This window comes from Lolium rigidum, chromosome 3, assembly GCF_022539505.1.
Source record: "Lolium rigidum isolate FL_2022 chromosome 3, APGP_CSIRO_Lrig_0.1, whole genome shotgun sequence".
NCBI classification, from domain to species: Eukaryota; Viridiplantae; Streptophyta; class Magnoliopsida; order Poales; family Poaceae; genus Lolium; species Lolium rigidum.
In genome coordinates, this window is record NC_061510.1 from 13,363,320 (window position 1) to 13,376,352 (window position 13,033).

Consider the following 13,033-nt stretch of genomic DNA (forward strand, 5'->3'; position numbering starts at 1 on the left):
ATCTTAAAAATACAAATAATATATCAAAAAATTCAGAAAAATAAAAATAATTCATTTCAAAATCTTAAAATATAAATAATATATCAAAAAATTCAGAAAAATAAAACTAATTCATTTCAAAATCTTAAAAATACAAATAATATATCAAAAAATTCAGAAAAATAAAACTAATTCATTTCAAAATCTTAAAAATACAAATAATATATCCAAAAATTCAGAAAAATAAAACTAATTCATTTCAAAATCTTAAAAATAGAAATAATTTATCAAAAAATTCAGAAAAATCCAATTTCTTCCCTCATCTGTCTTCCCGCCTCTGTCTTCCCGCCTCCTGTCTTCCCGCCCCCCGCTTCTCACCAGTTCTTCCCGGCCGCCTCTGTCTTCCCGCCCCATCTTTCCGCCAGTTCTTCCCGCCTCTGTCTTCCCGCCATTTCTTCCCGCCTCTGTCTTTCACGGACTTGCAGCAAAAAATTCCGAGGCGCAACTTCCGAAGATGCCGTAGGGCGTGTGCACCAACGACATCTTCGAGAAGCTGCGCCACGGGAGATTTTCCAACCCTTTACCCAACACTGTTAGAGGAGATGGAGTCTTTCACGGGCTTGCAGGAAAATTTTCCCGAGACGCAACTTCCGAAGATGCCGTATGGCGTGTGCACCTACGACATCTTTAAGAAGCTGCGCCACGGGAGATTTTCCAACCCTTTACTCCATCCATGGGGATGAAACTCTCCCTACCTGCTAGGTTGGCTTGTTGGTCTGCTTGCCAAGGCGTATCGATGCTCCTTTTATAGGCACGGCGCCGCTTCTGCTTTGTCTTGTTCCTCCGACAGGACATCGTGCGCTACATGCTTTATCTCATCGAGCAGTGCGTCCATCCACGCGTCCTTATCCTGCCGACAGCTTTAGTCACGGTTGCACCCTCCAGCCGGAACTTATTACATGATGGAATTACAACCTTAGAGCCGAAATTCTCCGATTCAGCCACTTTGTAGTCACGTCCATATTTTATTGGTAGAAAAATTGTTGCATGTGTTGTGTTGGATGTCTTATTGAAAGCCACCACGCATGTAGAACTTATTACATGATGGAATTACAACCTCAAAGCCGAAATTCTCCGATTCAGGCATTGGCATCGCCGTGGCGCTCCAGTTGGAAGGTAGCATGGAGTGCCGGCATCTTCTCAGCATCAATCAGCACGGACAACTGAACCGAACCAGGCTCCCTCCCAGCAATGAGCATGATCTCGCCATCGTGGTTCATGGACGTCAGGAACCTCGCCGGCCTTCCAAAACCGAAGTCCATTTCGTACGCGTGGAACCACGGCGACCCCGCCAGAACGACCCCGCGCCCTGGCGGGATGGCCGCGAATTTGGCGCACCACTGGGCACGGTCAACGAGTGGGTCACGCTTCACCTCTGCAACGGCCTCCTGTATAGCTAGGAGCGCCATGGACGGTCCTTCCGGCCTAGTGAGCTCCAACCCGCTCAGAGAAGCTGTGCAGAGAGCGACGCTGTTGCCGACATATTCTCCTGGCACCGGTGGCGACATATGAGCACGACAGTCAGCAAGGAAGACGACAAATACTCGGGTGTCGTCCGTGAATCCCCTAGCCCGCGCCATGGACACCCATCCAAGAGACGCCATTGCGGCGAATGTGGATGGATATGTGCGTGTGTTGGCGGTCGCGGCGAGACGCTGCTTTAGGCGCCGCACTGCAGACGCGGAAAACGTGAAGGTCCGCCGGCTGAGAGCGTGACCCTGCTCCCGCGCGATATCCTCCTTTGGGGCAACCTGCAGGTGAGAGTTAGTATGTGCCAAAATGTTGAGAGAATCATTATCATTTGCTCGGTGCTGAAATCTGCAATTTTCTCAGGTGTACTTGTACGTACGAGGGGCACTACAGGAATGGCGCAAGAAGCCGACCGCCCAATGTTTAAAATAGCCGGCTACAGGATATAGCCGCGGCCTCCCAAAACAGCTATAACCCGGCTATAGCCTGGCTATAGCCGGCTATTTAAGAACTTTAACACCTTTTAGCGGGCTAATACAGTTAGCCGCACCATGCGGGAAAGGCTATAGCGGGCTATAGCCCGGCTATAGCCGGCTATTTTAAACTATGCGACCGCCTGACGCCTGCTGATACGCCAACACCCAAAAATCTAGGTTGTCGGCGTATGGCCGGCCAGGCCAGCCCGCAAAGAGAGCCGTCGGTGGCACACTTCGTATTGTTGGTGTAGGATTGAACAGGCGCCCATCCAAAGCCAGGCTGTTAGAGCTACGTAGAGGGCTGCCCTCAACATAGCCTCCTGCCATTTTTTTTCCTTTTACGTACGCCGACGGCCACCCTTGGTGTAGCCCTGAACTTATTTTCCCTCCACGCACTGCCCTTTTTTTTCTTTATTAACAACTTTGAATTTCGTTTTTTTGTAAAAAAAATATTTCTTGAAAACAATGGCATTATCTTTTGCCAGAAATTCCAAATGGAAATATGAAAGTAGGAAGATTTTAGTTTTTGCATGAAATTCTGGATTTTATATTTTTATTTTTTAAAAAAAATATAAAATTAATAATTGCATTTTGCATAAAGATTATTATTACTTGACCATTAATGTTTATTTAAATAATTGTTTAAAATTCAAAATAATAAAGAGTTCTGATATCACTGTCTAAGGGTTAATATGATTAATATGGTACTATTATCGATAATGTTTTGTTTTTTCTGGAAGCTCAACCGGAAGGAACAAAAAAGTTAACCATACTAGGGCTGCAGCAGTGTGAGGATGGGTCACCATATTGGGAAGTTTGACCATGAGTGTAATTTGACTTAAGATTAAGTGTACTTAGAGTTAAACTGATCCATGTGAGAGATTAAAGAAAATTAAAAAATTCTTTTCAATTTGACAGACTGTGTGGCCTGCGCCGAGGGTCTAGACGCTGAGGGCCCATCGTGGCCGTCCGCGTATACGAGCTATACCGAGGGATAGGTCTACACCGACGGTCCACATGGCTCTGCCAAGGAGGATCTTCGCCGAGGAGCTACGCCAATGGCTGCCCTCGGCGTAGCCAACGTCGACGGCCCGTTGTGGCTACGCCGAGGGTTTCCGGCCGTCAGCGCCTTGCGCGATTCCGTAGTAGGGTATGTTCTCTGGAAAATGCTCCCATTCACCTAGGGAATCTGTGTTTGTGTCGAGGCTGCCCCCGCACGCCCCGCCGTGGACCGGCTCCCATGTACACAGTTATGGCCCTTTCTAAATCTCTAACTATCTCCACCGATTTTTGTCAGAAAAACTATTCCCACCTGTTGCGTGTGACTACTCCGTTCGCACTCGGGTGCGCCTGCACGATGAGCTCCTCGCAGGGGCTCCTCGACCCATCGATGGCTTGTTCCCGTACAGCGCGGTTCTTCTTCCCTCGCCCTCTTGGTGGAGCTCATTTTCCCCACCCCATGCCCGCGCGTTGCAGCGGATCTCAGGTTTTCCTCTCCACACCCCTCGTTTCTATGTGACGCTTTAAACATATGGTTAATAAACTAAATGGATGCACTAAAATTATGTTCATTCCGTAGGTGTTTTCATCGACTTCCACTCGATGTTGATGCCTTGTGCTGCAGAGGTAAACCAATAGTTTACAATCTGTTTCCACCTCAAAATAGCTGGGCGCTGTGCTTTTCACGGAGTGCCATTGCTTGTGGATTCATTGCTGATGGAATATGAGCATTCCTGAGCACGCTTTTATGATTAGTTAGCAATAAAACAAATAGGTCGATTTTATCCATTATCATCATATTCACCATACAAAAGATACATCATCTACGTTCTCCTCTGAGTCAATGCTAGCTTTTGTTTTGATCCTTTTCTTCCTTCGAAGTATCTACGCGTAGAGGGGTACTTTGTGTTTTCTTCAGTTAGCTAATTACCACCTACTCCTAGTTGACACGCATTAGTACTATGCTGATGCTTTAAAATTGCAATCTTCAGCTTAACAGTAGCAGTAGGAATCAATGTTGTAAAATATAAACAAGTAAATTTATTGTATAGCACAGTACACATTAGCTTGTTTCCACAAATTTTCTGTTGTACAAAACAGATAGATGGAGATTGGTAACTCCATAGTACCACCTCAGAGAGTTATCGCAGGTTTAGTAGTATCACTTTCTAGAAAGGAGACACCAACCCTAATTCAGCAAGTTTTCAGAATAGCCCGTGTTCCTGCATAGGATCACAGAAGCGTAGATGAGCCATAGAAGCAGAGCTAATCCAAGCTCGTCGTCGCTTTAGGCAGCCTCTGGCTATTAGGAGCGGCGGTGAGCATGGAGCGGCCGCGGTACAGGACCTCCCGGTTCGCGGGCAGCGCCAGCGCCACATACTTTGGCTTCTCTGGGGACACGCAAAAACCGGGATCGCTCATCGAAGTGAGAGACGCAGGGACAGAGCCGAGCAGGTCAACGACGCGTCGGAGCAGACGACGTGGTGATGCTCTATGCGCCTGGCGCGACAGAGGAAGAAGAGGACGAGGGTGGTCGACCCGTTCCGCATCCGAGCCCCCGCCTCCTCTCCGATGTGGTTGGCCCTGCCCTGCACAGCACCTCCTACCTCGACGAAGCCCAGACCTCGCTCATCCCCTAGCGGAGCCGACTACCTCCAGCATCTCGGCGGCTTGCTCCAACTCGCCCGACCACGACCGAATCGGGTGCCCCGACACCACCCCGCGCATGTGCCGACTGCCGAATACGCCTCCATCTCCTGCGCGCGGCCAGAGGAGTCGGACGAAGAGATCGGTTTGGGGCAATCAGCCTGACACATCCTCGCCATGGAGACCGATGGCGGCAGCCTTGCGGCGGTCGGTGAGAATCGGAGAAGGGCCCGGTTGAGAGAAAGAGGAACGGAAACCGACTCCCCTCAATCGGTGCTTTGTTTAGGCCGCTTTGATCTGGTTCTCCAATCGAAGGACTGGTTTTTTTTACGTACGGAAGTTGCGTGCTGGTTTTTGACGTACGGACCACCGCCGATCGCCGCCTAATAGTAAAGAAATATTAGATCGGTTTATTTGACGGACGGAAATTTGTTCCGGTTTTTATGACCTACCAACACTACCGATTCGTAACTTATTAGTAGACATTGTGTACCGCAGATTTGCCCATGGCAACAGCAACTGATCTTCTCACGGCTCGGCTACACTGCCGTTTCCCTAAGCCGTCACGCACCGCTGCTTGACGAGTGGAGCAGGGCACCGCCAACCTAGCTAGAAGCATGCGGTGAAAATCTTTCTCCTAGTTACGCTTTGCTGCCTCAACTAAAGCTTCTTTTCAGATTTCGAAAGAGAGACCGCTCCTCCCCTCCCCTCCCCTTTCTCCACCCTCCGTCTCTGAGAGTTGACCTCCTTTGGCCAGGCTGACCCCGAGCTATCTCTGTCGGATCAGCCGGACGGAGATGGCGGAGGAGAGGCTGTGGAGTAGGATCTAGGAGTAGGAGTAAGTTTTTCGGCTGTTTGCTGGTTTTTTAGGAGTAGGGCTACTAGATCTTTGGCTAGGATCTGGTTCTTCCAGCGGTAGAACTGCGGCGGCGAGCTCCGATGGTTGGGGCAAGCGCGGAGGTTCTTCTGCTCTGGGATCTCCCTCAGTAAAGGGCTATTTAGGTGTCTCTCTATGCAAGCAGTTGGAGGCTGCCCGGCCGAGGTAGCGAGGAGAAGAAGTGCGGCGGCGTTGAAGTCATTAGCAAGTTTTGTTCCCTAGCTGGCCGTGGAAGCGAGGAGGGATCTGGCGTTGTTTCTGCTTCTTCTTCCCTTGCTAAGAGTGCGACTTGTAGGGTTGGCTAGAGCTATCTTGGGAGATGCTGCTCTGTCCTGCTTCTTTCTCTGTCCAGCCGTGGAGGCGAAGGGAGAAGAAGGGGTGGAGAGGTGGTCTTCCCTATATGGCGCCGGCTCTTTCTTCGGTGATTCATTAACAACGCGAGCAACCACGCAGTCGGCACCATGGCCGATGAAATCTACGGCCGACAAGGCGGCCCTTGTTCTACCTCCATGGTGGAGGCCTTCCTCCGCCTCTGCTGGAGCTCGACGCTTCGTCGTCGCCACGTGATTCGTTCCCGGCGGCTTGGAGGTGGCCAGAGGCGGCGGTTCTTCGCCGGAAGAAGGAGTGTGAGCGACCTCTCCATGTTCCTCGGCGGCGACGCTTCGAGGATGCCGGCGAGCGGTGGCGGAGAAGTCCAAGGACCGGATTGCTTTTCTACTTTTTGTTCTAGGGTGTGTTTGGTAAATATTCACGCCTTATCCTCAAATATCAGGTTCTTTAGGGCGAGCATTGTAAGGGGTCTGTATGAAAATTGTAGCCGCCACGTGTTACTTCAAATCTCTCTCCTACTCCCCATTCCCCACGTAACAAAGAACAGGAAATTCTAATTTTATCTCAAGTCAAACAACTTTAAATTTCACAAATTTTGTACAAGAACATATGCACCCAGGAGCCGAATTGAATTTCCGAATCTAAAACACTAACTTAGTTTTATTAGACTCACTATTCAATATATTTTTAAACTATAAATATTCGAAAAGGTAGACATTGCCACATATTATCGGAATTTATGGTTCAAGTAATATTGTTCGGCTGCATCCTCATCTCACTGGCTTTCCCACACATCCAAACACCTCAAATTTAGAGAGGAAGGGGACATGCTCAGCCTGCCAGCCCCATCCCCACTTATGAACTATTGTTTCCATCTCGTTAAAGGAGGTCAAAAAAACATGACTGCTGGCAGATCCGAAAATCTACCATATACAGAAATCGATTGCGTAAAAACAATGTCCAGGCCCGCAAAATGAGTCGTGAGGGCCTTGTCGTCGCTACAAACACATTCGACCGATGCCACAAGGTTCGGTCGACTTCCAAACAGCAAATCCGAATATGTAAGCATAAAAAAGGTGAAAACCCTCACTCAATATTATGAATGGATTCTGTAGGAGTTTAAAACATAAATTGCACTTCTCTTTGCCTTGATTTACATGCATGCTACCCAACTTGTAAAACCTAATGGAAGTTTGAAGATGCATCCCGAATGATATGGGTCGTTTATTTCAAGTAATCCAGTGGTTAACAAGTGACAAGTTCTAAGTTCACTGAGAACATGACAGATGATGCTATTAAATCGCAGTTGTAATTTTTGACTAGCACAAATCACGAAACAAATCAAAAGGTCAGGAGAATTTTTCTTAGTTCCATTTCCATTGCAATTAAAACAATCTCAATTGCAACCCCACTTGCGACTAAAAAAAGGTCAGTTGCAACTCATATGCTTGAATCGGGATGTGATCGAATGGTGTGGGAGTTGACTAAGCATATTTAGCACCTAGCTAAGAACTAACAAAACCGATAGTTTTATGGCTTGGTAGGTAATAGGCTAGCAGACGTGCACTCAAGGCTAATATAGACTTTGTACTCCCTACAAATAATGAAGTTAATGGTTCTGTCATTAAAGCATAACTTGGAAACGGTATAGATTAGTGGTCTTCAATTCCTCCTGATTTCTTTTGTTTTATTATCTCCATAAATTAATATGATAAAGTATTTTTACATAGTAGCATACAAAATATAAATAATAATATGTACATCAACCTCAATAAACATGTATTTATATTTTGTGAATAGTACAAAGATGTAGAAATTCACATACGCAGTACCTGAGAACATAGATATACAATTAATATAGTCGCAAGTTTGACAAAAAGATTTAAAGTGCACGAGAAATAGAATTCATATTCGTTGCTACAAATATTAGGTTTCTATATGAGAGTGTATTTGCTACCCATGTGGGCGTCTAGGTGATGCAGTGATTCAAACTGTATTCACCTATTTTTAACTTGTTTCCGTTGTAGAACGCATATTGCTGGTGTAAAAAAGTGGTTTCAAAATTTTGGTATGAATATTTTTTAGCCAAAGTTAACTCACCAACATATTTTACGTTGAATTTTTTAATAGTGAGTTAACAATGAAAAAAGAGTTCTAACCAAAATTTGGAAACCAGTTTTATACACAAGAAATCTGCGTTCTACTAGGAAAACAACCTAAAATAAGTTAGTATGGCTTGAATCTTCGTATAATGCAGGGTGCCTAGCTACCTATGTGGGTAGCGGGTCGTGCATTTGCTACCCGCATGGGTAGCTACGCAAGTCTCGGTTATGCAGTGATTCAAACCGTATTAACCTATTTTAGCTTGTTTTCCTTGTAGAACACAGATTTCTGGTGTTAAAAGGTGGTTTCAAAATTTTGGTATGAATAGTTTTTGGTCAAAGTCAACTCACCAATGTATTGCTAGACGATCCGAGGTCCACATTCTATTACAGATGGCCATCCAAGCGAAGAAGCGGCATTTTGGAGACACTCATACGTTCAAGACAATACTCGTGAAAGATCATGGAATTGATCTCATGAACTAGGCATGCAGTCTGATTCTGTGGTGTAGGATCCTGAAGGACTGAGGGTCCAGGAGATGGTGTCGTCGGTTCCCGAGGTGAGGGAAATTCCCTGAAGCGATCCTTAAAGGTTAACAAACTGAGACTGTGCTTCACCGTAAAGTTGTTGACCAAGATGTCAGAAAATCCATTTGTCTCTGTCAAGCGCGTCTTGGACACATCTTTTTTTTATTTCTTTTAGAGACCTCATAAATCTTGAGCGCAGTGGACAAATATTTTATTTTGGACGCCGTCATATTCACTTAATTTTCGTATGTTATTATTTATTACAGAGATAGTAATATATCCTTGGTGAGAAAATAAGGTTGGAAAAAGCGCTAGGCGTAAGCGAGGCGATTGGCATTCTCCTAGTGCCTAGGCGGTGCTTAAGCGTCCTAGGCGCAGCCTAGACGGGCATATAGTTTGTACTATAAAGTGTGTAAATAGGATGCGAATATACATTAATTTAGAGCATGTTAATGAGTAAATTACTATCAACTACCATTAGAACATGGCCCATATGTCGCAACCGTGAAATATGTCATGATTTCTTCATGGTGAAGACAATTTCATGGTTGCCCTTCCTAGACTTTCTCTTATGTCCTAGGCGAGGCGTTTGCCCATCGCCTAGTGCTTAAGCGTGAGTAAGCGTCTCCTAGGCGTCGTCTTTTCCAACACTGCGAGAAATACAGAGTGGCTCTCGGGTGCCCCACACACCCCCATAATTGGAAAAATTAAAAAATATATAAAAAAAGGTTAAATTTTTTTGGACTTTTTGGAAATCAAATATGATCAGGTATTGTACTTGAAATGGAATATTTTCCTAGGAAATTACTTTCATTGTATCCTAGGTAAAAAAAACTCAAAACGTCCCATGACCAGGTACTATTCACTATATATTTGTCATAAATATTTTTTGCCCAGAAGACCATGGAAATCATTTCGTTTCCAAACTTTTTTTTACGAGTACAAACTTGATCATCTTTAGATGACAGGAAGATTCATTATTTTGTTTTTTTAATTACTACAATTTTTTTGATGCATGAAGAAAGTTCCGTCTATATCCTTATTACTACTCTATATGTTACTTCCTAATAACTAACCTAACCATGCCTACAGATGAAGAAAGTTAAGAAATTAAAAACTGCGAACGAAATCTATAAAATATGCCGACCTGGCAATGTTCAACCCGGGCCAGTGATGAATCAGTTGGACAGGAGGTTTGACTGCGGCCGAAATAATAAATAGTCGAGCGTTGTTTAGCAAATGTGCACATTTGGGTCCGGTAAAAAGCTGCAGCTTTGTTTCGCGTTTAAGTTTGTTCTGGATCTTTCTTCGTTTATGCTATAAATGAAACCTGGGAGGTACTGTCTCCATGTGAATCTAAAAAAAATAAAGCACTTCACGACTATTATTTTCTGTGGGGCCTGCCAACTTTCACACAACTTCTTTGGGCAAATGCATGCACCCTTGGATCTAATGGCGCCCCGTCATGCTAATTTTGGCACTTTCTGGCCCTGTATCACTCGAAAAATCAATTCGGCTTTCGGTTGCATATACCTCTTACACCTAAATTATATATTTCTAATTGCTAGAAAAAAATTATGAAATTTTTGGGATGTACATCTCGATAATTATGTGTGTTTGTACAATTTTGTGAAAAACTATGTCCATATGTTCGATTAAAAAGCCATCATGTGTCATAAAAAGTCTTATCTTTAGCACCAAATTTTATATTTTTTCCACAGCTCAGTTAACAAATCGATTTTTTATGAAAAGACTTTGTGCAGACGACCGGACGTACCATGTGAAGATATACACGTGAAATTTTCGTTTGAAACTTTTAGCATTTCAAAATGTATCGAATATGCATTTTAAAATGAAGTGAGCATATGCAACCAACCAAAACATTCCTCGGTTCTAAATCAATACTCCACCTTATTACTCATGAGTAATTTGGATGTAATATCTTCTTAAATTTCTGCATATAAAGTAGAAGTTTAGGTGCGCCTGAACACAATTTATTGAGCAAGCTTGATTATTTCAGTTTTGCTGAACGATCCCATTAAAATCATGCATGTGTTGTGGTCGGACGGGTCAGGCGAGTTAGAAATTAGGACTGGGAGCGCTCACCCTGGGCAAGTCCGGCGCGAGTTGCTGCAAGTATAACCTGGCAAGGTCGTCGTCTCCGTGGAAGCGCACCAGTCTCCGGTCATGCAGCGGCTCCGGCCCAGGACACACCTGGCCGCGCGCCGTGGCCGTCCACATTTCCAAGAACCGCAGCTGGCCGCGCCCATCGGCTGCGCAGTGATGCACCGCCATCCCCACTGCCACGCCTCCGACGATCTCCGTCACCTGCGCCACCGCATGCAAGAAAGATATCTTGAGCTATGAAGAATCGACACCTAAGGACATAAGGGTACGTACGTACCTGCACCGCCATCACGGGCGCCGGGAGCTCGTCCCGGTGGATGTCTGGAGAAAGCTGCCGGAGCACATCGTCGTCGTCGACGAGGTTATCCAACTCGAGGTCCGTCTTGGCCTCCACGAACGCGACGCCGCAGGCCTCTGGGAGGACGATGGACAGGGCGTGCGAGTCGGGCGAGTAGGTTAGCACGCCGGCGAACGGGTGGAAGGCCGGGAGCACCCGCTCCAGGGAGGACCTCAGGGCGCTTACGACGTCCGTGAACTGGACGCTGGGAGGAGACTGGAACAGGAAGACGCAGCGAACAGGAGGCAGCGCGACCCAGTACACGTCCAAGGCAGACAACAGGACTCTCCGGCCCGGTGCCGGGAGCGGCGCACCGCCGGCTGGAAGCGCGACGGTGGAAGTATTCATACTTGGACGCACGACACGTTCAAGACTAATAAAGCACGCTGCTGCAATCCTTCTTGCAGAGCTGAGACATGGACAGAAGAAACACACACCTTGCAAATATATATAGGAGGCTAGGAGCCCTGCTCAGTGCTCCCCTAACCAAAGTTGAGGAGTTATATTTTTTTTTGTTTTCCTATCTTAGGCTTACCGAAATCCATATCCAGCCCATATATATATGTTTTTTTTTTGAAACCATAATATATTAAGCTAGCAAGCCGCCTCATTAAAAACCTTCCAGTCCCCTTTGGTACCCTGGTAAGGAAAAGAGTGCGTCTGAAACTTGGTGCCCCACAAAATCAAAGTATAGTTACATCATTGATGAGAAAATCTAAAAGGAAGCTAGGGGGTTCATCGACCCGATTACATGATTGATTATTCAAATAACTAAACTTCGCTAACTCATGAGCCACCTTATTTGCTTCCCTCGGACAGTAGATGAAACTAACTTTATCAATTGTACTTGAAAGGTCGACAATATCCGCAAAAATTGCAGAAGAGTCACTCCACCAGTTTTGCTCCCCTGTGCATGCTTCAATCGTTTCCGCTGAGTCAGATTCAGCTATAAGATCATTGCAACCCATATCATTGGCAAGAGATAGTCCCTCTCTCATTGCCATTGCTTCTGCTAAGCTAGCTGAAGCCACATGCGGTACAAAGGCATATCTAGCCGCCAAAAAACCTCCCTGGAAGTCTCGTATCACAGCCGCCACCGCACCTGCATTACAGTCGCCATGGAAAGATGCATCGACGTTAAGTTGTATACATACGCCATACATATACCGAGTTAGGAAAAAAAGAGGTCACGTCATCATCAGGTAACCATCTCAGTTGCGTAACTACCGCGCCACGTCGTGCATCCTAGCTTTTGAAACCTGTTGGTTGTGTAAGCATCCGTTGGGATCAGACAGCGGAGCTGCCGGACGAGGAAATCGCTATGCCGGTAGGGACCTACTTCGTCTTCGCCATCGGCGGTGATATCGTTGGCCGCTCCAAATCTGTCAGTCAATCCATGGAGGGTACCCTCTGTTCCTGGCAAATCTAGTCCTATTGAGGCGTTGGGATGGTCAGGTTCTCCTGCTAGTGTGCCTGTGATTCTTCCTATGGTGAATCGACCAGCGTGGTGGGGTAGGCTTCGTACACCATACTGACCGTAGTAGTACACCATACATACAGAAAAAAATCTTACAAGACATTGCGAGCCATACAGGCCACTAGAGGGTTGTACATACATGTAAGATTCTTAATTTTCTAGGATCATGCTCCCGTTTATAAAGGGGTATGGGAAGATCTCCACCATCCTTGTATTTTACGTGGCCAGAATTTTACCAAGGGGAGCACCGGAGCACTGTATATATAGGGCAGTGCTGACTGCTGAGCGAGACATAGGTGTCCCCCTTCCCCCTCCCCCTCCCCTAAAAAAATCCCTAAAAAAATGAATTACAAATTGTTCCTCAACGCACATGGTGTTGCCACGCCTCCGCTATCTTCCCTGTCCCATGCCAACATCGCTCTTCCCATGAGGTAATATCATCACTGGAGAACCCGTTGTAGGCGTTGCTAGAGAACCCCGTCCAAGCCGTCGCTGGAGAACCCATCAAGCCATCACCGATGCAGAATCCTCTTCCCACACCACGTATCCGCCTCCATGCATGCCGATGTCGGTCCTCCGGTGGCCATAGTCGTCATCGGATAGCCCTGACACAATGTCAGCGGT

General features: G+C 46.1%; 1 protein-coding gene across 1 annotated transcript; it reads right to left on the minus strand.

Moving 5' to 3' along the window:
- Positions 1-996: 996 nt before the first annotated feature.
- LOC124694351 (BAHD acyltransferase DCR-like) lies at positions 997-11,325 on the minus strand. Its single transcript, XM_047227345.1, has 3 exons — positions 10,873-11,325; positions 10,575-10,796; positions 997-1,790 (listed from the first exon to the last, which is right to left on the minus strand). Exons 1-3 carry the CDS (start codon positions 11,278-11,280, stop codon positions 1,119-1,121), a joined length of 1,302 nt encoding a protein of 433 aa, XP_047083301.1. The 5' UTR covers positions 11,281-11,325; the 3' UTR covers positions 997-1,118.
- Between the last annotated feature and the right edge of the window lie 1,708 nt (positions 11,326-13,033).

Bases quoted from the DNA above. Each gene is read 5' to 3' on its own strand.
- LOC124694351 (XM_047227345.1), bottom strand. From the start codon at position 11,280: ATGAATACTTCCACCGTCGCGCTTCCAGCCGGCGGTGCGCCGCTCCCG. The intron at 10,797-10,872 runs GTACGTACGTAC...GCGGTGGCGCAG, and splicing joins CGCCCGTGATGGCGGTGCAG to GTGACGGAGATCGTCGGAGG. The intron at 1,791-10,574 runs GTGAGCGCTCCC...TCTCACCTGCAG, and splicing joins TCGCGCCGGACTTGCCCAGG to GTTGCCCCAAAGGAGGATAT.